This window comes from Rhinolophus sinicus, chromosome 5 (genome assembly GCF_057876585.1).
Source record: "Rhinolophus sinicus isolate RSI-liver-muscle chromosome 5, RSI-T2T, whole genome shotgun sequence".
Lineage (NCBI taxonomy): Eukaryota > Metazoa > Chordata > Mammalia > Chiroptera > Rhinolophidae > Rhinolophus > Rhinolophus sinicus.
The window spans coordinates 67268561-67291527 of NC_142505.1; the positions used below are offsets into that span (position 1 = coordinate 67268561).

General features: G+C 46.7%; 2 protein-coding genes across 2 annotated transcripts; both read right to left on the reverse strand.

Annotated features, from left to right (window-relative positions):
- Positions 1 to 2209: 2209 nt before the first annotated feature.
- Positions 2210 to 8243, reverse strand: LOC141567348 (uncharacterized). The gene is given in 5 exon segments (XM_074314093.2): positions 2210 to 5109; positions 5112 to 7281; positions 7283 to 7784; positions 7826 to 8066; positions 8147 to 8243. Coding segments are annotated over 5 exon segments (4533 nt in total). The 3' UTR covers positions 2210 to 3586.
- An 11988-nt stretch (positions 8244 to 20231) lies between these two features.
- Positions 20232 to 22684, reverse strand: LOC141567113 (olfactory receptor 2T6-like). The gene has a single exon (XM_074312185.1). The coding sequence runs from the start codon at positions 22675 to 22677 to the stop codon at positions 21718 to 21720; it is 960 nt and encodes a 319-aa protein (XP_074168286.1). The 5' UTR covers positions 22678 to 22684; the 3' UTR covers positions 20232 to 21717.
- Between the last annotated feature and the right edge of the window lie 283 nt (positions 22685 to 22967).

The window sequence follows — 22967 nt, forward strand, 5'->3', positions numbered from 1 at the left end:
TCCGCCCAATCCTCCTCTTACTTTAATAAATCTTCATTCTGTATTTCTACCTGACTCATGAATTCTTTCACAGCCTGCAAGCAAACAGCCACAACATCCCAGAAGACACATTTGCCACAGCTAATGAGCTGTAGGTCCACAGGAAGAAGACAGTGAGCCCTGAGTTCACATGGGCTTCCAGAAGCTCTGACTTCTTGAGCATTTCATCAGAAATTTCCTCTAGCAGCAATTCCTCCACAGAAATGTGGGAACTAATATGAAAGTCCCCAGATAATATAAAGTAGTCCAATTTTTTTATTTTAACATTATATTGGTGGTCAAATAAGAATTATTTTATCTGAGTATTTCCATATGTTTCTCATTAAAGGCAATACATACACTGCAGAAAATATGAAAAATTAAAAAAATTTAGAAGTATGTATAATACCCAGAGATAGTCACCAAAAAAATACCCTATAAATGATTATCCTTACAAATTGCACTTACACAGTGTGTATACATACATATGTATTTACATATATATGCTTTCCTACTGTCTGAGAGTTCCCTTTCCACTGTTGGACTGTTAAGTCCTGGAATCGTCCACCCCTCAGACAGACAGAGGACACACACGGTAATGCAAGTCACACAGCGAGGTTTATTTCCAGCTAGCTGGGGTCCCCGTCTCTGCCCGACGCAGCGGGTTTTAACAAGGACCCCTAGCCTACAAAGCTCAGGGTTTTTATAGCATCTCTAAGGCACTCAGTAATTTTCCAAAGTCTTAGGGAGTACAAAATGAACTACAATTCTCACATAACGAAGGTATTCAGTAATTTTTCAAAGTCTTAGGGAGTAGCTACAAAAGCCTCCATAGCAGGAGATAAAACATCTGGTCTCTATGCCCACATCCTGGAACTAACAATTAGGCCATTAGGTTAGTGTAAGCTCAAGGCTGTTAACCTTATCTTGACTTTAAAGTAGCAGTTCTCATGCTTACTTGAGCTCAGGGCTGCCAGGGCTGTTAACCCTATCTTAACCTTAAAGAGGCAGTCCTTATGCTAACAGTCTCTTACATTCCCCCCTGTTTGTTGTTCATAATGAGGAATCTTGCTCATTTATGGGCCAGCTGAGGTCTTCAGGGGCGGGTACTCTTTCATATTGTTGTCTGAGGACCATGAGCTGGACAGTATTAACACGATCTTTTACAAAATTAATAAGCTTGTTTAATATGCAAGGACCAAAGGTTAAAATAAGCACAAGTAAAAGAATTGGGCCTACTAAGGTTGATACTAAAATGGTGAACCAGGGGGATCTATTAAACCAAGTTTCAAACCAGTTTTCTTGAGCTTCTCTTTTACGTTTTCTCTTGGCTAGCCCTTCTCTAACTTTTGCCATAGATTCTTTTACTACTCCAGTATGGTCAGCATAAAAACTACATTCTTCCCCCAGCGCAACACATAGTCCACCTTGTTGGAGAAACAACAAATCAAGTCCTCTTCTATTCGGATAGGGAGGTGAGCGACTTTTCTAAATGACTAGTAGAGGTTTCTAGTCTTTCTATATCTTCATCTATGGCCGCTCTCAGGGAGGTCATTCCTGATTGTTGAGTAGCTAGGGAAGCTATGCCGGTCCCGGCTCCGGCTATTCCCAAACTGAACAGAGTGGCAATGGTTAGTGCAGTGATGGGCTCTTTTACTTCTTACACTTGTGTCACTATCCCAATGTAAACATATACTCTCTTCAGGGTCATAGAGGACACGGGGCAATACAGCTACCAGGACACAGAATTCATTGGAGACATTGAAGACTGAGGTAGATAGGCATGGGGTGAGGCCAGTTTTTGAACATATCCACCATCCATTAGTATTGGGGATGAACCACTTGGTGTCACTTTTCCAACTAGGGGTGCGGTCTATGGAGGCACATAGACTTAGCTTAGCCCGGGGCACTTTCCCTAGACAGGTTCCATTGCCGCTTACTAGTTGCAGGGTTAAGCCAATTTTACGATCTCCCCATGAACATTGAGAGGGGTTCTTACTGTTAGATGCGATGTAAGTGGCATTAAGCCCAATTGCCTTATAGAACGGGGGCTTAATATCATAGCATAGCCAACAGGAGGTTGTGAGGTTAGGACTGGTGGCATTAAGGGCCTCATATATAGTGCGCTTAAGCTTCCGTAATGAGTCTTCAGTAGCCTGTGTAACAGGTGTCGAAGGAATTACAGGGGTCTCGGGCTGGGTTCCTTCGACTTTTCTTGTGGTGTCTGTATCCCTTGATATCCCTGGGGTCTTGGTAGGGATGAGGGGCTAGTACTTTATTTGAACCTACCTGAGTGCTAATTGTTTCGACCGACAGTCGAATAGTCAGAAGACCGCCGGGGTGGGGGCCCATCCATGCCAAACGACCTACATCTAATTGGAACCCCCAAGTTAATCCTGACAACCAACCACGCTCTTTCTGTGCCACGTCTTGGTTAAATTGGACACGTACCTGGGGTACCTGGTTGTGGGGGTCCCTAAAGGAGAATTTGACAAGATCTTTATTCCCAACGTCCCACTGTCGAGGCCCGTCATAGGAGGTGACACAACTCCAGCTACCACAATAGTAGCGGTCTGGACCACCACAGGTTTTCCAATTGTTTCTGAGGTTCCCCGGACAAGCCCAAAACCCTTGTGCACTATGTCCTTGAGAGGTGACGATCAAGGCTCACTTGGACCGGACTGAGTAGTTATACAGCTGTCCACGTTTAAGGCCAAAAATGTCACGCAGATCGAAAAACAAGTCTGGCCACCAAGTATTGACTGGGGCAGTATGGGTAGTGCTATTAAGGGTTGTTTGGGTCTGTCCGTCCGTTAGGGTCCAGGTTAGCTTATGGGGTTGGTGTGGGTTGATCCCCGCGTGGCTCTTCTCCCAGATGTTGAGTAGAAGCAGGACTAGCAGCCACTCCATTGTTGGCGGATACAGGGGGCTTGACGCTTCGTCGAGGTCTGAAGAGTTGCAGCTTTAGAGGGTTATCAGGGTGCTGCCGTGCAGTCCATTCCTCAGCTTGTGTCTGCTCCAGCTGGTTGGCTCGGCGCACGTGAGAGTGATGGACCCAAGGCCCGATGCCATCAACCTTTAAAGCAGTTGGGGTAACCAGAATAACCACATAAGGGCCTTTCCATCTTTCCTCCAGAGTTCGGGACATGTGTCTCTTTACCCATACCCAATCTCCCGGAACGATGCCATGTTCCGGGTTTGGTGCATCTTTAACTTCATACAGGGAACGCACTAGGGGCCATATCTCATGCTGGACCCTTTGCAGAGCTTTTAAACTGGCCAGATAACTTGGGGCCACATTGGGATCATGATCTGAGAGAGTCTGGGCAATAATGGGGGGTAGTGCCCCTTATAGAATTTCGAAAGGTGTCAGACCATGCACATATGGTGAGTTCTGGACCTGGAAAATGGCATAAGGTAAGAGGGTCACCCAGTCTCCGCCAGTCTCGATGGCCAGTTTGGATAAAGTCTCCTTCAAAGTCCGATTCATTCTCTCTACTTGCCCTGAGCTCTGGGGATTATATTCACAATGTAACTTCCAATTGGTCCCTATAGCTCGGGCTAGCCCTTATAGGACTTTACTGATGAAAGCTGTGTAGTTATCGGAGCCTAAAACTTTGGGGACCCCATATCTGGGAAAAATTTCTTTTAGTAACACCTTAGCAACAACTTGGGAAGTTTCCCGTTTCATGGGGAAGGCTTCGACCCAGCCTGAAAATGTGTCAACCATTACTAGTAAGTACTTATACCCAAACTTCCCCGGCTTTACCTCAGTGAAATCCACTTCCCAACTCCGTCCCGGCGCTCTTCCCCGTATCCTCGTGCCTGTATGTTGGGGTCCTTTTTTACTGGGTTTCATAGCCTGGCACCCAATGTACCGATCTACGATCTCTTGGATCTGAGCTGTTTGTCGGGGAAACCGGAGGCAGGCGGACTCGAGAATTGTCAGCAACTTCTGCTTTCCCAAGTGGGTGGCTTGGTGCAGGTTGGAAAGAAGGATCAGTCCTAGGTGTGCTGGCAGTATCAATCTTCGTTCTGTATCCCGATGCCACCCTTGCTGATCAGACTCTGGACAGTGGTGGCTCTGGATCCATTGCAGGTCTTCTGGAGTGTAGTCAGGTCGCGGGGGTAGGTGCGGGAGCTCGGGTGTAGGTAGGTTAAGGGCTAAAGCTGATGCTGGTGAAGCCATTGCCGCTATCTTGGCGGCTTCATCTGCTCGCCGGTTTCCTTCAGCTTCTGGAGTCCGGGCAGTCTGGTGCCCGGGGACGTGGACGACTGCAACTGCCCGGGGCATTTGCACGGCCATCAGCAGTCTCTGTGTCTCAGGAAGATTGCGCAGAACTTTTCCTTCCGCTGTAACAAAGCCTCTCTCCCGATAGATAGCGCCATGCACATGGACAGTGCCAAAAGCATAGCGGCTATCGGTGTAGACAGTTACTTGTCTCTCTTTTGCCCATTCCAGCGCTTCCGCCAGTGCGATCAGTTCGGCCTTCTGGGCTGAGGTCCCCGGGGAAAGCGAGGCACTCCAAATAATGCTCCCACCTTGGTCTACCACTGCCGTGCCCGCCCTCCGCACACCGTCTATAATGAAGCTGCTTCCATCAGTATACCACACCAACTCACTGTTAGGTAGTGCGGCGTCCTGGAGGTCGGGGCGCACCTGGGTGACTTCTGCCATGATCTCTTGGCAATCATGCAGAGGAGCCTCCAGATCCGGGGTCGGCAGCAGGGTGGCTGGATTCAAAGCAGTGGGTTCAGCAAAGACGATTCGGGGTGCATCTAGCAAGAGTCCTTGGTAATGGGTTAGGCGGGCATTGGTCATCCACCTACCAGGGGGATATTTCAGGACCCCCTCTATAGCATGGGGGGTTACCACCTTCAGATGTTGCCTGAAAGTGAGTTTGTCTGCATCTTTCACCATTAGGGCTACTGCCGCGATAATCCTTAAGCATGGGGGCCATCCTGCTGCAACTGGATCTAGCTTCTTAGATAAATAGGCAACCAGATGTTTCAAAGGCCCTAGGCGCTGCATTAGTACCCCTTTCGCTATTCCCTTTCTCTCATCAACAAAGAGAGTGAATGGCTTCAGGGGTGTGGCAATGCCAGGGCCGGGGCTCTTAAGAGGGCGACCTTGAGTTCATCATATGCCTTCTGTTGGTCTGACCCCCAGGCCCAAGGGACCTTCTCCTTGGTTGCCTCATACAGAGGCTTAGCTATTTCAGCATACCCCAGAATCCACAGCCGGCAATATCCTGTTGTCCCTAAAAACTCGCGGACCTCTCGGGCTGATGTTGGGACTGGAAGTCTAAGAATAGTCTCTTTAATGGCCTCTGTCAGCCACCTAGTTCCTTCCTGGAGCTTATATCCTAGATAGATGACTGTTTGCTTGCTTATTTGGGCCTTCTTTGCACTGGCCCGATAGCCCAGCTGCCCCAGCTCTTGGAGGAAGTCTCCAGTGGCCTGCCGGCATTCGGCTTCGGAGGGGGCCGCCAGGAGCAAGTCATCTACATACGGCAGGAGCGTAACTGAAGTATGGCTCTGGCGAAACGAGTCCAAATCCTGATTTAGGGCTTTATTAAACAAAGTTGGAGAGTTCTTGAAGCCTTGCGGTAGTCTAGTCCAGGTCAGCTGCCTGGGGGTTCCCGTACTGGTATCATGCCATTCGAAGGCAAAAATATGTTGGCTGCTAGGTGCCAGGGCTATGCTAAAAAATGCATCTTTTAGGTCTAAGGTAGAATACCATATATGTGAAGGGGGTAAATGACTTAGTAAGGTATATGGGTTAGGGACCGTGGGGTGGATGTCTTCAACCCTCTTATTTACTTCCCTCAGGTCCTGGACTGGCCTATAATCGTTTCCCCCCGGTTTCTTAATGGGGAGGAGTGGGGTGTTCCAAGCAGAATGGCAAGGTTTTAGTATTCCAGCTTCCAGGAGACGGGTAATGTGTGGGGCAATCCCTTTTCGCGCTTCAGAGGACATGGGGTACTGGCGGATCCGGATAGGTTGGGCCGAGGCTTTAAGTTCGACCACTACTGGTGCTTGGCGGACCGCTCGACCTACACCCGCCTTTTCTGCCCACGCCTGAGGGTACGTTTTAACCCAATAGTCCATCTCATGGGGCCATCCTGGAGGGGGAAGGTTGTAGGGTTTGTCTTGCAGGGCAAACAGGCGATGTTCATCCGCAAGAGACAGGGTCAAAATATGGAGGGGCTGTCCCTGGCCATCCAATACCTTGATGCCATCCGGCTCAAAATGGATTTGGGCCTTGATCTTATTCAGGAGATCACGCCCCAATAAGGGGGCAAGGCACTCAGGGATAACCAGGAAGGAGTGGGTAACTTGGTGGCGGCCTAAGTCCACTTGGCGCTTACTGGTCCACCGATAAGCCTTAGACCCAGTTGCCCCCTGCACCAAACTGGTCTTCTGAGATAAGGGCTCCATATGCTTGTTTAAAACTAAGTACTGAGCTCCTGTATCTACCATGAATCTTACTGGCTTCCCCTCCACATATGCAGTTACCCAAGACTTGGGGAGGGGATCCGAGTCCTGTCCCCTCTAATCACTGTCCATTCCTGCCAGCAGAACTCGTGCGTTTTGCCCGGTCTGGCCCTGGAGCTTGGGGCACTCCCTCTTCCAATGTCCATATTCTTTACAGTAGGCACATTGTCTCCTATCCAGTTGAGGGCACGGTCTCCACGGTCGGGCTGGCCCGGCCGGATTCGGTCTTTCCCTGACTGTACCTTGTACACCTGCCAACAAGATCTTGACCATCTCCCTCTGCTGCTTCCTATTCTCCCTACTCTGATGTTCTCTGTCTTCCTTCCTGATTCGTTCCTGTAATTCCTGATTTTCTTTCCTAATTCTATCTTCCCTTTCTTCGGGAGTCTCTCGAGTGTTGAAAACTCTTTCCGCTATTTTCATCAAATCCCTAATAGACATCTCTCCCAGTCCCTCCTGTTTATATAATTTCTTTATTATATCTGGGGCAGCCTGGTTTATAAAGGACATAATTACAGCCGAATGGTTCTCCTCTGCCAGGGGATCTAATGGGGTGTACTGCCTATAAGCATCATAGAGGCGCTCCAAAAACACGGCGGGGCTTTCATTTTCCCCTTGCACTATAGCCTTTACTTTGGCCAGATTGGTGGGTCGGCGTGCTGCCGCTCGGAGACCTGCCATAAGAGTCTGGCGGTAAACTCGGAGACGCTTCCTACCTTCCACGTTCCCATAATCCCAATCTGGTCTGTTCAGGGGGAAAGCGCTCGTCGATCAGGTTCGGTAGAGTCGTTGGCCGTCCGTTGTCGCCGGGGACATTCTTTCTGGCCTAGGTGAGGATCCACTCGCGCTCTTTGGTGGTGAATAAAGTCTTAAGAAGCTGCTGGCAATCATCCCAAGTGGGACTGTGCATGTGCATGACAGACTCGAACAGGTCAGTTAAACCTTTCGGGTCCTCAGAAAAAGGGTTTTGGGCCTTCCAGTTGTACAAATCACTGCTTGAAAGGGGCCAATACTGGTATGCATGCTCCCCATCTGGACCAGTCCCTCCTAGGGCTCGCACGGGGAGAATTGGCGCCCCCGCGGAGGTGGAGGAGGACGGCTCCTCCTCTGGGGTTTCTTCCCGGTGTCTACGAGACCTTAATCCTCTCGCAGGTCCTTGGGCTGGGGCAGGGGGAGCCGGGGTAGAGGGAGCTGTAGAATGGGGAAGCTCGGAAGCGTCGGCGGCCTCAGGCTGGAGGGGCGCCACAGGCGCGTAACGGGGGGGTTCTCTTCAAAATCTAGGTATATCAAAGAAGGATATATGCTTGACCCTTCCTGTAGGATGGGTTTTTGGGCCGGCTTTTCCGGGGGTTCTGGGCTAGCCGTGGGCCCTGCCGGCTGGCAAGAGGGTCCCGAAACAGTCAGGACCTTAAGGGGATCGTCCGGCTTATCGGGGACAAAGGGTTTAAGCCAGGAGGGAGGACTTTCTACTAAGGCTTGCCATATCAGAATGTAGGGATATTGGTCCAGATGGCGCCGATTAACAATCTCTCGGACCTTCTTAATGATGTCTAGGGAAAAAGTCCCCTGGGGGGGGGCCAGCCCACATTAAAAGTAGGCCACTCTGCAGAGCAGAAGGTATTAAACTTACCTTTTTTCACTTCCACGCCATAATCACGAGCTTTGGCGCGGATCTCAGGAAAATGGTTCAGGAACAGAGTCTTAGGTGTTACTTGAGTCTGTCCCATAATGGTTATAAAGAGAAACCAGGAAAAGACAAAAGAAAGGACCGAAAACACAATGCCAGAAAATACACAACTTCGCACAGGACTTTTCAACACCCACCAGCCGGTCAACCACACCACGTCCACAGGCGCCATTTCAATCACACCACACTCAGGATCCTTACCCAGGGCCCATCCGAACGGCATCCACTGCGGACCACCTTCTCATCGGGGACGTCTCCCACGACTTCCAGAATTGGAGCTTCTGCTCCTTCCCTTCCTGTGAGAATTCTCAATAAAAACCAAACCAAGCAAAAACCAGACCAAGCAGAGACCTGTTTCAGACTCTGGCTGAGGGCCTGTTTCAGCCCCCCCCCCCCCCCCCCCCGATTAAGACCGGGGAGCCCTGTTTCAGACTTCCTCCGGTCAGAGGTGGCCAAACCTCTTACCGCGGTTCCCTATGTAAACCTCGGTATCGGAAGTTGTCTGTTTCCCTGAAGGGGGAGATCCCGGAGGAGCCCCCAAATGTTAAGTCCTGGAATCGTCCACCCCTCAGACAGACAGAGGACACACACGATAATGCAAGTCACACAGCGAGGTTTATTTCCAGCTAGCTGGGGTCCCCGTCTCTGCCCGACGCAGCGGGTTTTAACAAGGACCCCTAGCCTACAAAGCTCAGGGTTTTTATAGCATCTCTAAGGCACTCAGTAATTTTCCAAAGTCTTAGGGAGTACAAAATGAACTACAATTCTCACATAACGAAGGTATTCAGTAATTTTTCAAAGTCTTAGGGAGTAGCTACAAAAGCCTCCATAGCAGGAGATAAAACATCTGGTCTCTATGCCCACATCCTGGAACTAACAATTAGGCCATTAGGTTAGTGTAAGCTCAAGGCTGTTAACCTTATCTTGACTTTAAAGTAGCAGTTCTCATGCTTACTTGAGCTCAGGGCTGCCAGGGCTGTTAACCCTATCTTAACCTTAAAGAGGCAGTCCTTACCTAACAGTCTCTTACAGGACACTCACAGCTCTCTCTCAATATAAATAAACACACACACACATTTATACTTCTGGTAATTCTGGCCTAAGATGATTAAATTTAATTGATTTATTTTTTGTGACACTGAAACTTTTTGAATGTATTGGTATCCATTATGTGGATGGAAAAGGGGCCACATATTAAACCTGACAAGCTCAGGAGACTGAAAATAACCACACAAGATGGCATGAGCATAAAAAATTTCATAACTAAGTGAGCCCTGGCGGAAGTCACTGTACAGTAAATATAATGTGAGGTAGGTGTTCCTTTGTGCCTTCCACTCGTTGCATCAGGGGAACGCTCTGTCCCCGTGCCACCCGGACATTGACTCCCCCATTAGCAGAAGTACACTCAAGAAGGCCTTGCCAGCCCCCCTGGTTGAACAATAGCTGACCCGTCGGTGGAACACATTAATAGGATCATGTAGGTTGCTCTGTGGCCATAGTAACCTCATGTACATTGTGAAACGGCAGAAATTATGTCCCCTGCCTTCTACCCTAGATAATTACCCTGAAACTTGATTCATTGTCCCCATGCTTGCTTATTGTAATCGTTATAGCCTAGCATTCTTTCCAGACTGGTAATCTGTTGGAAAAAACCCGATATAATTAGTGTCCTGGGGGAGCCTTCGTTGGAACTCTCCAACAGGGACACTCGCCGGACACACTTGAAGCCAAGATGCTGTCTCGGTTCCCCAGCGCCTTGGAAACACTCTTGGGGTGGTGAGAACTCCCTGTTGCTCTTTGTCTTACTTTGCTTTATTCTGTCTATTTTACTCATTGCTTCACTTAATAAATAGTGTTTTGCTGCCTCAACTCTGTCTCAGTGTGCATGGTGAATGCGTATTCAACACCCAAATTCTGTGGCCACTTAAAACATAGCCCCTTGCTGCTACAGTCACATCTTTAGCTTCCTTCATAAAGTTAATCTGTGCCTGTCAGTGGGCCTGTTGTCTTTTTGCACCTAAGATGCAAAATATATAAGAGCAGGTCTTATATTAATTTTTGCTCCAAAGATGCATTAGAGCTATGAATACATATCTGCCATGTTTGTCTCTAGTTGTGTTTTGCATTTTCTTTTTTTTCATGGCTTTTTATTGTTGTACAGGAATTTTTTTTTAAGTTATAGAATAAAACACATTAACATTATTCCGTAGATTCTTCCACTGATTTTATGCTTATAAAATTCTCTAATAGTTTAAAACATGAAAAATAGTTTTATTTGATTAACTTTCATTGAACTCGTTGAAGTCTGGGATTTTGGGGTATGATTATGAAGCAATGATTTATTGTATTCTTTCTGAATAATTATGCACTTATCCTAACACCAGTTATTGACAAATTATTTCTTTGTCCAACGAATTTCCATGTCAACTGTTTTTGAGTTGGGAGAGCCCCCTCACTATAGAAGTTTTAAGCCCCCTCACTATAGGATTTTAAGTCTCCTTTTCCCTGGTTTCTTAGCTCCTTAGCTCCTGGTCTTAATCACTCTTCTAATCAGTTTCTTAGTTCTAAAGTAAAGATTGCTCCTGGCCTGAATCATAGAAAGTCTCTCACTCCTGCTTAACAACTACTTAAAAGCCTGCGAGCCATACTCATTGTAGTCCAACATTCCCCCAGGCCACTCCAGACCTAACTCTTGGATGAATAAATGCCATCCCGGAGACCAAATGGGTTTTAACACTCCTCTAGGCCAGTCCATACTTAACCTTTGGGTAAAGTTAGATAATTGGGCTTGAGTCCAACTCCTGGAGCCAGCGCTTTGTAAAAATTTATTTATTTATTTTTATTAGCATTTTTAATTTATTAACTAACATCTGTCTCCCCTCATCTAGGGGCTGTCAGTAATGTAGAATCTGCCAGCAATTTCTGGGTGTGGGCCGGGATCATGTCTCTTGAGATGGAAGAATGGAAACGCGGACCTAGGAGAGGCAAAGAGTTGTAAAGGAAGATAGTTTATTAAAAGCAGGAGAAGGGTTTGCATCTCCCTCATGGGAGGGGGCACATGAAACTGGGAAGCCCAGTAACTGAAGCAAAAGTTCTTTCTTTTTTTTAATTGGGGAAGGGGAACAGGGCTTTGTGTACTTCCAGGACTTTTTCCAAGTCAAGTTGTTGTCCTTTCAATCTTAATTGTGGAGGGCGCTGTTCAGCTCCAGGTCTCGTTGCCATTGTTAGTTGCAGGGGGCACAGCCTACCATCCCTTGCGGGATTCAGGGAGTTGAACCGGTAACCTGGTTGAGAGCCCACTGGCCCATGTGGGAATCGAACCAGCAGCCTTCGGTGTTAGGAGAACGGAACTCCAATGACCTAAGCCACTGGGCTGGCCCAAAAGCTCTTACTTTTATACCTTCCCTTGTCTGCTTGGTGAAGGGGGCTGGAGCCTTCTAATGGAATTCATCTATCAGGTGTGTCCTGTTTGCCCATCCTGAAGGGATTAACGAAATAAGCCATTCCTATCTATCAGATCTGCTCCTTTGTCCAGCCAAAAGGGATTTGAGATAATTTATTAACCTCAAGGCGTATTCTCATATCTTTGTCCTGGAGTGAAGAAGACATTCCAGAACCTAGAGTTTCAGGATATGGCTGCTTTTTGTTTATTACACCAGAGACCCCCCTGTAGACCTAGCAACATACTAAACTGTCTCATCAGGATAGGAGTTATGTCCCAGCGAGGCTTCCAGTGCACCCCGACCAAAACAGATATGATACCCCCTCTTCTTTTTTCCCCCCCTTTCTTCTGCCTTCCCCCTGCCACTCTTCCCCCACACCACTCCAGTTCAAGCCATTGTTTCTCAGTCTAGTTATGTAGGACACAACTCCCTGGCCCATGCTGGTATTATGAGCCTTGTGCTCACCCCGGCTGAGGCAGTCTGTTCCTGAAGCAGTTGATCACCAGTCGTCGGGTGGGCCACTCAAGCTGGCCACCAGCCGCTCATGGCAGCAAATGGTAGTCCATGACAGCACTTAGCAGCCCGCGGCAGCTCACGCCACCAACCTCCGGCTGCTCATGGCAGCCCAACTCCAGGGAGAGCTGTTGTTCACAATTTTAGCTCTAGAAGGTGCAGCTCACTAGCCGATGTGGGAATCAAATTGGCGACCTGGCAGCTTTAGGAGCACGGCGCTCCAACCACGTGAGCCACCAGACAGCCCCTTGACCCCCCCTTTTTATTTAAGAACAGATAGGATGAGTTTCATGAATCCCCAGTAGGTAGGGACAGCTCTACCCCCCTTCTCAGCTTGAAGCAGATACAGAAGAGACCCCCCAGCTCTCAACTCCTCACAGAGATTTATGAAGATCACGTCTCTTAGGAGAAGTCAGGCAGGCAGTTAGAGATAGAAATGGGGTATCTACATTCCTGCATGTCCCACACAATCTACCAGGAGCATTGCCTGGAGACCTCTGGAATTCTTCCCTTATCTGCCCTAAGAATTAACCACTCTGAGAAAATGAGCTAAATTGGACCAGTCCCTCACATCTGCACAGTAGAAGGACACCACGACCCCCATCTCACCCTAGCCTCATGATACCATCATTATAATATCATACATATGCCTGGTAGTTCATTAATATCATTATAACAGACTGAACTCTGGGAAGGGACATGAGCAGTCTAAGAGAATGAGGTAGTAATCCCTTATCAATCACAGGCATCAATCAAATGGTCCCGGGCCCACAGGGGAACAATCCATCCTAGAGAAAAAAAAGATGAAAACCCAAGTTCTCGCCAGCCACAGCCTTTTGAGCAAATTATTTTGCTTGGCCCGCTCCAAACTCTTTGTAGTGTGCTTTTTCTCCTAATACTACCACCTTGAGTCTTGAGATTTGAGCCCTTTGAGCCTTGCTTTTGCTCAGGGCCCACTCCAAACCTTTTGGAGTTACTTTTTCTTCCAATAACGGCCTTGAGCCACTTTTCTTTGTGCTCAGCCAGCTCCTAATTCTTTGAAGCGTACTATCTCTAATAATAAACTTTTCTCTCACCACTTTACCTCTGTGTCTCGTTCAATTTTTTGGTCGAGATACCAAGAACCTGGACACTGTGCCAAGGAGGGCCTGTCCTCCAGTAACGTAGCGGCTAAGATTCCCAGTGTTACTCCCCAAGGCCTGGGTTTGATCCCCAGTGTGGAAACCAAGCTCAGACTTCTCCCCGAGAAGGACCCTCCTCTTCTGTAACAGTTTTCATATTGTGGGGACAGAGCCAGGAGTGCAGTTTCCCGGCTCTCACCCTCACGTGGAAAGGTGCTCACTCGGGTAGTAAATGGCCATCAGCTGTGGCTAGTTGGCAGTCAGCTGTAACCAGTGAGCCATTGGGCACTAATGTAACTGTCGTGGCTATGCCAGCAGAAAATGGGGGCTAGAAAGGAGATGGTGTCTGAGCAAGCAGAAGTGGATTGCAGTTAGCACAGCGAATTGTAGCTAGCAAATGAGGTTGGTTGGCAGACAAAAGTGGATGGCAGGTTGCGGACAGTGTGGCTCCGGCTTCCTGTGTCTCCAACCCAGCCACCAGCGAGAATATAGTGACTCCCCTATCTATGGTTCCGTGGGTGTTCCTTTTTGGCCTCACCATATCCTGCATTCTTATGTGGGGAGTGGAACTAGAGACCCCACATGACACCCTGCATGACAAATGGCGCAGCGAGCAGGGTACGGTGCCAACCAAAGTTCTCCGAAGGGCGATGCAGCAGTTTGTGTGTATGAACACTCAGTCTCAGGAAGACCAGGAGGAGCAGCTGGACCCCCGTGGATGGGTGGGAAAACATGGTTCCCCAACCAGCATAGACCAGAGAAAGCGAAGGTCGTTGTGGCCCTGTGGGCTGGGAAGTGCTTGCTGAGGCAGCCTGGATGCAGGACTTGTAGTCCCAGGAGGAAACGCTTGCTGAGTCCTTTGTGGGAGATGAGGGTGAGGTCAAGGTCATCCCTCACCCCCAGGACAGCCCTGGCAAATGACTATGGACTATGGGGAATTGCCTTCCATCCCTAATTTAATGGACCGCTTGACTGTTTGCTTGGGAACATACCACCATGTAGTGTTGGGGGACAGAGCCCCGGGGAGTGGTTTACAGGCTCTTGGCCTCACCTGAAGGGGTGCTGGCTCGGGTGGTGAATGGCCGTCGGCTGTGGCTGATTGGCCGTAGGCTGTGGCTGGTTAGCCAATTGGCCGCTGGTATAACTGCTGCGATTGCCGAGGAGAGCAGAAGAGGAGGGCCGAGGAGAGCGGAAGAGGAGAGCCGAGAGAGAGAGGAACAGAGTCGAGAGAGTGGAGGAGAGTCGTCGGTCGGTCGGTTGGTGGAAAGGCGGACAGGCGGACGGCAGGTCGGCGTCCGGTGGGCCCAGCCTCCAGTGAGACCGTGGTGGTATGGTTCCCCTACCTATGGCTCCGTGGGTGTTCCTTTTCGGCCTCACCATATCCTGCGTTCTTGTGTGGGGAGCGGGAGCAGAGACCCCGCAGGCCGCCCCGCCTGAAAGATGGCGTGGCGAGAAGGCCTCCGCGCACGACAAATGGCGCAGCGAACAGGGTCTCCCGCACGACAAGTGGAACTGGAGGATGTTTGCTTTTGTGTCTTGAGTGGCTGCTGTCGAGAATATGTGAGAGGCCCTTGCTGTGCCCAGGAAGACTGGCTGTGCCCAGAAATACTGGCCGTGCCCAGAAATACTGGCCGTACCCTGAGAGGCCCTGGCTGTGTCCAGGAAGTCTGGCTGTGCCCAGAGAGGGTGGCAGTGACCTGAGAAACATGGCTGAGCCCAGGAAGTCTGGCTGTGCCCAGAGAGAATGGCGGTGCCCTGAAAGGCCCTGGCTGTGCCTGGGGAGACTGGTTGGGCCCTAAGAAGCCCAGGAAGTCTGGCTGTGCCCAGAAGGACTGGTGGTGCCCTGAGAAACCCTGGCTGTGCCCAGAGAGCCTGGCTGTGTCCAGGATATTGCATTCACCTCCGGGCTCCTCGCACAGGGCCTCTCGTAGAAGACGCTTGTCGCGTAGATTGTGAGGTGAGACCTTGTAGGGGTAGAGTGTGGGGACAGAACCAGGAGTGCAATTTCCCGGCTCTCGCCCTCAAGTGGAAAGGTGTTCACTTGAGTAGCAAATGGCCGTCAGCTGTGGCTAGTTGGCTGTCAGCTGTAACCAGTGAGCCATTGGTCACTAATGTAACTGTTGTGGCTACGCTAGCAAAAAATGGGGGCTAGCAAGAAGATGGTGGCTGAGCTAGCAAGAGTGGATTGCAGTTAGCGAGTGAGGTTGGTTGGCAGAGAGAAGTGGACGGCAGGTTGAGGATAGTGTGACTCCTGCTTCCTGTGTCTCCAACCAGCTGCCCGTGAGACTATAGTGGTATAACTCCTGTGGGGACACAGCCCCAGAAAGCAGTTTTCAGGCTCTTGGCCTCACATAGAGAGGTGCTGGCTCAGGTAGTAAATGGCCATCAACTGTGACTGGATGGCCATCAGCTGTGGCTAGTTGGCCGTCAGCTGTAACCAGTGAGCCATTGGCCACTAATATAACTGTCATGGCTTCGCTAACAGAAAAATGGGGGCTAGCAAGAGGATGGTGGCTGAGCCTGCAAGCGGTGCAATGAGGGTTGCGAACAGTGTGGCTCCTGCTTCCTGTTTCTCCAACCCAGCCGCCAGCGAGAGTATAGTGGTATGACTCCACTATCTATGGCTCCGTGGGTGTTCCTTTTTGGCCTCACCATATCCTGCGTTTTTATGTGGGGAGCGGGACCAGAGACCCCGCATGACACCGTGCATGACACATATATTAAATCTGTGCATTTAACAGGGACTCTATTTAGTGTTCTCTACTGATTCTTCAAATTTTGAATACTATGATTCACCGTCTGAATTATTTTAACATATTATTTGTTTTTTATGTGCATTATAGAAAATGGTCTTTCTTCTTTTTCTAAGTGGTTTTATAAATATTTTCCCATTTATTTAGGAAATAAAAACAACTCTAGGACTTGGTTGTCGTGTTTCCAAGACAATAGCAAGACTGTTTTATAGTTTTTACTGGAATATCATTAGCTTTCTCATTGATTTGAAGAGTATTGACACCATCACAGAGTTGTTTTCCTCACCTGGGAGCACTGTAGGCCCTCTGACTTATATATGTAGGGAACTTCCTTTGTCTAGTGTTAGGGTTTGTGTTCAGTGTGTGTATATGTGTGCATTCTGCATATGTACTTATTTCATTTTTCTCATTAGATTTATACCTATTTTATTTATTTCTGGATGACTGCAAGCTGCTGGTTTTTAAACATTAATTCATTTTTAATCTTGCAGAGCATCACATTGTTTTTACAGTCATCAAATGCACAAATATAAGCATTTAATTTTCTTTATTCTAAAGCAGAGAGATTTATTTTTTATTTCCATTATGTTGTCTATAATTTCGAAACCTATGTCAACCAATATGGTGAAGATAGGCGTTCTCACCTTGTTTTGACTGTAGTAGTAGTGCGTATACCATCAACACATCTTGTGTTTTACTTAGTTTGAGGCAGATGCAGTTTGTCACACTGATGAGTCCTCTTTCTATAGCTGGTCATCATCTATGATTTTCCATCAGCTATAAGTGCTGGATTTAATTTATTGGCAATAATTCTTTACAACTTCTGTGTGTGTGTGCATGTGTGTGTGTACATGCACATGTTTGGGTGTGCATGCATGTTTGCGTATGCTTACGTACATGTGCATGTTTGTGCATGTGTGTTTGTGTGTACATGTGTGCATGTGCACACTTATGTCTCAGCGACCACATTACTAATTATTTTTTTTAGTAGTTGGCTGCTTATCAGCAAGAAACGGGTCAGTAGATAAGCAGGATGGAAGCAGGAAACCTGAATTCTCTGCTGTTGACAGCAGACTGCTAACCAGGACACAGCTCTGGGACTTAGTTTCCTCACCTCTCCAATGATCATTTTAAACAAGATCAGTGATAACAAACACATGGCCTTTGTGCCTCTCACTGTAAGTCCTGGGACTCATCCCCAGGAAACACCTCAGAAAGTTCTGGATGCAGCAATCCAGGAAGCCACTGACAACCACTGAAACTGGTATGTGTCATAAATTGACAAGATCCCTAGGCTCATTCACTTCCCGGAATTTTTCTGTATGAAGGACTCCCCACGGTCCATTGGTCATCCTTTATGGAGTGCCTGCTACTTTTAAGGCCCTTGGTGGGACCTTGAAGACCACCAGCTCCCTGTCCCTCCATAGTCCCCAATGAACCTGTACTATTTGCTACACATACTGTACGTTTTTTGTCATTGTTTTTTTAGCATAGCATGTGTTTGTGACATTCTACATAGAATAGAAACCAACACTTAAAAATGTTGGTCATATTATTTCTCAAGTTGCTGAAAGGACAGTGCACTCCTCATTTGTTGGCCAGCTTTTTTTTCCCTGAGGGAATCACAACTGCATCTGTAGGAATATTCCCCTTTTTCCCTACAGAGAAACTGAGGCAAGGCAGAAGAGTTGTCTAAATCACAGACTGCGTGAATGAGTGGATCTCTAAAAGCCAGACTGATTGCTCTTCCAGGCATTACTAATTCTTCCATGAGCGAAAGTTACACCATTCTCTTGCTGGTTTCCATCCCCCAAATCACAAGGTTCTAAGATGTTTTCTGTAGGCTTAGCACTGACACTTGACTTGAATGGCTCACAGGTAGAGCGCTTGGCTCCACATTCCATCAAAGGACCTCAAAAGGTTCCAGTGTCTCTGCAGAGCTGATTGTCTGAACTCCACAATGCTTTTGGTATATGGGACTTTTAGTGATAAACCATCCTCTGAGAAGAAAACCATTGCCCTACAGTGAGAGCTTTTCCCTGTAGGAGCAGCCTTCTACTGAAAGGCTGTTTTCTCCTGGTGTGGGGAGACTATAGATGACAGGGAAATACAGACCACTTATTTCCCTGTCATACAGAGATTGTGCATTATCACCAGCACCTTCTCACACACGCAGGGGAAGCAATGCTGACATGGAATGTGGGCACCAGGAAATGCTGCCATATGTCCAAGCTGTGAAACTAACTTTCCTTTCCAAAAAAGGCTAGCCTCACTGCTTCCTCAACCTTACCACGCACATACCAAATCCCCAAAACAAGGCCAATGACATTAACAAGATTTTATCATTTAATGAATGGCCCACCCTACTTCTACAAGCTCCACAATTCTTTGGTGACGGCTTCTAGTGACTTCTTGAGTGAAATACAGTATCAAGGGGTTACATGGTTTTTAGGAAGATATGTTTTAGTTAATAAAGTTTATATTTTAGAACATTTTTGGTTTACAGCAAAGACAGCAGATAGTACAGAGTCACCACATACTTATTTTCTTTCCCCTATTGTTAACATGTTACATTAGTATGGTATAGTTGTTACAATTGATGAACTGATTTTCACACCTTATTATTAACTAAAGTCCATAGTTTACATTAGGATTCACTCTTTCTGTTCTATAGTTCTATGAGTTTTAACAAATGCATAATGTCATGTAACACCCATTATAGTATCATACAGAATAGTTTCAGTACACTAAAAGTCCTCTATGCCCCACTTGTTCATCCATCTCTGCCCCCAACCCATGGGCACTTCTGATCTTTTTTTATTGCCTTCATATTTTGGCTTTTCCAGAATGTCATGTAGTTGGAGTTGAATGTCATGTAGCCTTTTCTGAATGTCTTCTTTCACTTAGATTCCTCCATGTCTTTTCATGGCTTGATAGCTCATTTCCTTTAATTGATGAGTAATATTTCATTGTCTGGATGTACCATAGTTTATCCATTCACCTACTGAAGGACATGTAGATTAATTCTAAGTTTATTGGTGATTATGAAGAAAAGCTGCTCTAAACATTCACATACTTGTTTTCAAATGAGTAGAATAAATCACGAGAAAAAATTCCCAGATCACACGGTAAGAGTGTGGTGGTTTTGTGAGAAACTTCCAAACTGTCTTCCAAAGTGACTACATTAGCTTGCATTCCCACCAGCAGTGAGCGCTCCTATATTTCAACAGCATTTGGCGTTATCAGGATTTTGAATTGTAGCCATTTTAACAGGTGCGTAGTGCTGTCTCATTGTTGTAGTTACTACATTTTAAAAGTGTGCATTATTTATTTTTTCTAGTTTTCCTAATAACATTAATTTTCAACTCCTGTGGTGGGATATTAATGTTACCCATTAACAATCTTCCATACTTAGTACAAGTAATGAGAGACATGCATGTGTGTGAGGGATACAGGGGAAATGGGAAGAGGGAAATTAAAAAATACAGCATGAATGTTATGAGTATGAAAGGTAATTGCCTTTGTTAAGTGTCAACAAAAAACATCCAGCCTAAGAGAAATCTTATAAGAGTTTATCTGAGTCAAACTGATAACAGTTGCCTGGAAGCAAAATCTCAACGGATTGAGAAAGTGCTCTGCAAAATGGTGGGTTGCAGCTTATTTTGTACATAGAATCAAAGGAGGAGGGTTACTTGAAATCCATTGGTGGTAGATTAAGGGGGTGGGAGAAAGCAAAGCAGGGAAATCTCTAGGATTGGATAAAAGTAAATTGGAGAGTCAGGTACTTATTTTACATAGGTGGGTACAGGATAGTTAATAGTTCACATAGAGATGTTCATCGAAGGACAAGAATAATAATAATGAGGGATTCTGTAATTTCCTGCTCCAATCTGGGAAAAGGGATTACATTCCAAGGATATCATTTTAGGTGCAAAAAGACAATAGACAGGCTCACTTAAGGTGAAGATTGACTTTATGAAGGAAGCTTCATGCTAAAGCTGTGACTTCCCACCATGGCCCACCTTAGTTGTGAATTTTTTATGTTCATGCCATCATATGTGGTTATTTCCAGTCTCCTGACCTTGTCAGGTTTACCTTGTGGCCAAGAACAGCTAAAATAGTGACCAGTGCTTATTGTATTTCTCATATTTGATTTGCAAACCTTACAAGGGAAAAAGTATGTCAACTCCAATTTCACAGAAGAGAAAATTGGGCCCCAGTCACTTTCACAACAAATAGAAGATCACATGGTCTTTGGAAGGACAGCTTCACTTAACACTCAGGTCTCGGGCTGCCCCTTCCTCCTCTGACTTGTGCTTCTTCCACCTCTGTCTCTGACCACCTGAACATGGAGCTTTCCAAGCCAGTCTGACAAGATTGAAGTTGATGAGAACCTCCAGATGGCGAGCAACAGAAAGGCTGCCTCTGGTGTGAATTAGATGGAGCATGTCTGCTTTTCTGGAACTGGTCAGTCCAACCCAGCATTCCAACATGACTGTTCCACGAAATTAAAGATTTTGTCTACAGCCCAGAAACTTGACTGCAATAGGAAGTGTGGCTATGTTTACCTCAGCAGTAAAACCCCAGTGAACCCAGCTAGGATCCTGTCAAAGTGCTAAGACAACAAGAAGCCTGGCTCAGCACTGCACAGCGGTAGTTCAAGAGACCTGTGATACGGCCTGGGATTTCACAACTGGGCCTAAATGGTAATTTAGGTCAAACACATAGACTCTCTGAGTCTCATCTTCTTAGAAAGAGATTACACTAAGTATTTTCCTGAGAATTTTCCAGCTCCAAATTTTAAATGAAAAGCTAGTTATTTATTTCCCATTTTATAATGTTATCCAATGCAAAACCCAGTGCTGTAGAAAAGGAAAAATGTGCTCTCTGCTATTTCCTAGGAAGAAAAATGTAGATAGAAATATCCACACCACACTAACATCTAGAGAGGGGTTCAAGATCCAGTGATCCTAATGAATTGGAGAAGAAGCTGAAAAGTGATTATTGAATTTTGACTGAGCAGAACAATTCCTCATCTGCTTCTCACTATGTCTTGTGTCCTAATGATCAACTTATCAGATAACAAACATAATCTCATAGAATCTTCGCTCCATAGAGGATTAGTCTTAGCATTTTTGCAAACACACATGATTCATTTTTTCCAGCTCCGAATTTAGATAAAGGAGAAATGTTTTTAGTTGCTATTCAAGGAAAGACTATCTGGATTTTCTAAATACTGGTATGAGTCTGTGTAGCTATCCCCTTTGAAGTTTTATGATACTTCAGTCTTTTTCAAATATCTGTGCACCAAATCATTTCATAAAGTCCATCAGTGGATCATTTAACCAATGTAATAAAAATCACCAGTTCTTATGAGACCACTAAAGATGGGAAGAGTATGTAATATTAACCACACATTTGGGGCTTTCACACATGAATTACAGTCCGAGAAGAGTGGGAGTGGGTGGACTCCAGGAGAGACCCATACCAGTGGTGCTGACTGTGCTCTGGCATTGTTCACATGTGAGTGTCACAGTGGCTGCTCATTTTTGACAGAAGTACTGCTGATGTACCTTTAGATATAACTGAGTTGGTGTTTGCTGCAAGCATTATTCATATTTCCATGGTACAACCCTGAGTAACAGCACCATATACCCCTGAGCAGGTGTGGAGCATTGAGACTGTCAGAATTCTTCCCTTGTCATACCACAGGCCCCTCGACAGCTTGCCAAAACCCTCTTAAAGGCCTCAGTCACATCTCTGTTCCTCAGGCTGTAGATGAGTGGGTTTAATAAGGGGGTGAGGATGGTATAGAAGGCAGAGAAGATCTTGTCTTTGATTGGGGTGTGGTAGGATTGGGGAAGCATATATGTGTACAGGGCAGCCCCGTAGAACAATGTCACCACCATCATGTGTGATGAACAGGTGGCAAAGGCCTTCTTTTTCCCTTCTATTGACTTCATTTGATGCACTGTGATGAGAATCTGGGTGTAGGAAGCAGTTACCACAGAGAAGGGGATCAGAAGCATCATGACACAGCAAATGTACATCACCATTTCATAGATGACTTTGTCACCACAGGCCAGCCTCAGCATGGTGGGTGCCTCACAGAAGAAGTGATTGATCTTGTGGGAAGCGCAGAATGGGAGACTCATAGTGATAGGGGTAAGGATTAAGCTGTCCAAAGCGCCTCCAAACCAAGAGCTGGCGAAGATCACCCAGCAGACCCGGGGGCTCATGAGGATAGTGTATGTCAGAGGGCTGCAGATGGCCACGTAGCGGTCGTACGCCATGAGCCCCAGCAGGAAGAACTCAGCTCCCACAAAGCCCATGTAGAGAAAGTGCTGGGCTGTGCAGGCCATAAAGGAGATGGTTCCCTTGCCCAGCAGGTAATCAACCAGCATCTTGGGCACAATGGTGGAGATGTACAGCATGTCGATGAAAGAGAGCTGGCTGAGCAGGAAGTACATCGGGGTGTGCAGGTGTGAGTCCCGGCAGATCAGAAAGATCATGAAACCATTGGCCATCAGTGCCATGAAGAAGATGAGACAAAGGATGCTAAAAAGGAAGCCTGAAGCTTTGCTGTGGGTGAAGAGTCCTGTGAAGGTGAAGTCACTGGAAAAGGTCTTATTGTCTCCATCCATGGTGTTGATCTGGACCTAGAGAATTATGAAGAGAAGTGTGAAGTTAATGAAAACTGCGATAGATAAAATGAATCAATTAAAAATGCCTGTATATGTTAAAAAATTACTGTTAAAATTATTTATATGACTGATATCAAGCACTTTGTGTGTGTGTTTAGAGTCAATAGGCAGCTTCTTCTTTTATGGTTATTTCTCCTTGTTGAATAGCTTTTCCAAAGTTAGGTCCCTGTGGCATGAGGATGAATGGACTTCTGTCAATTACTGCTTGGCTTATGGAAGTTTAATTATTA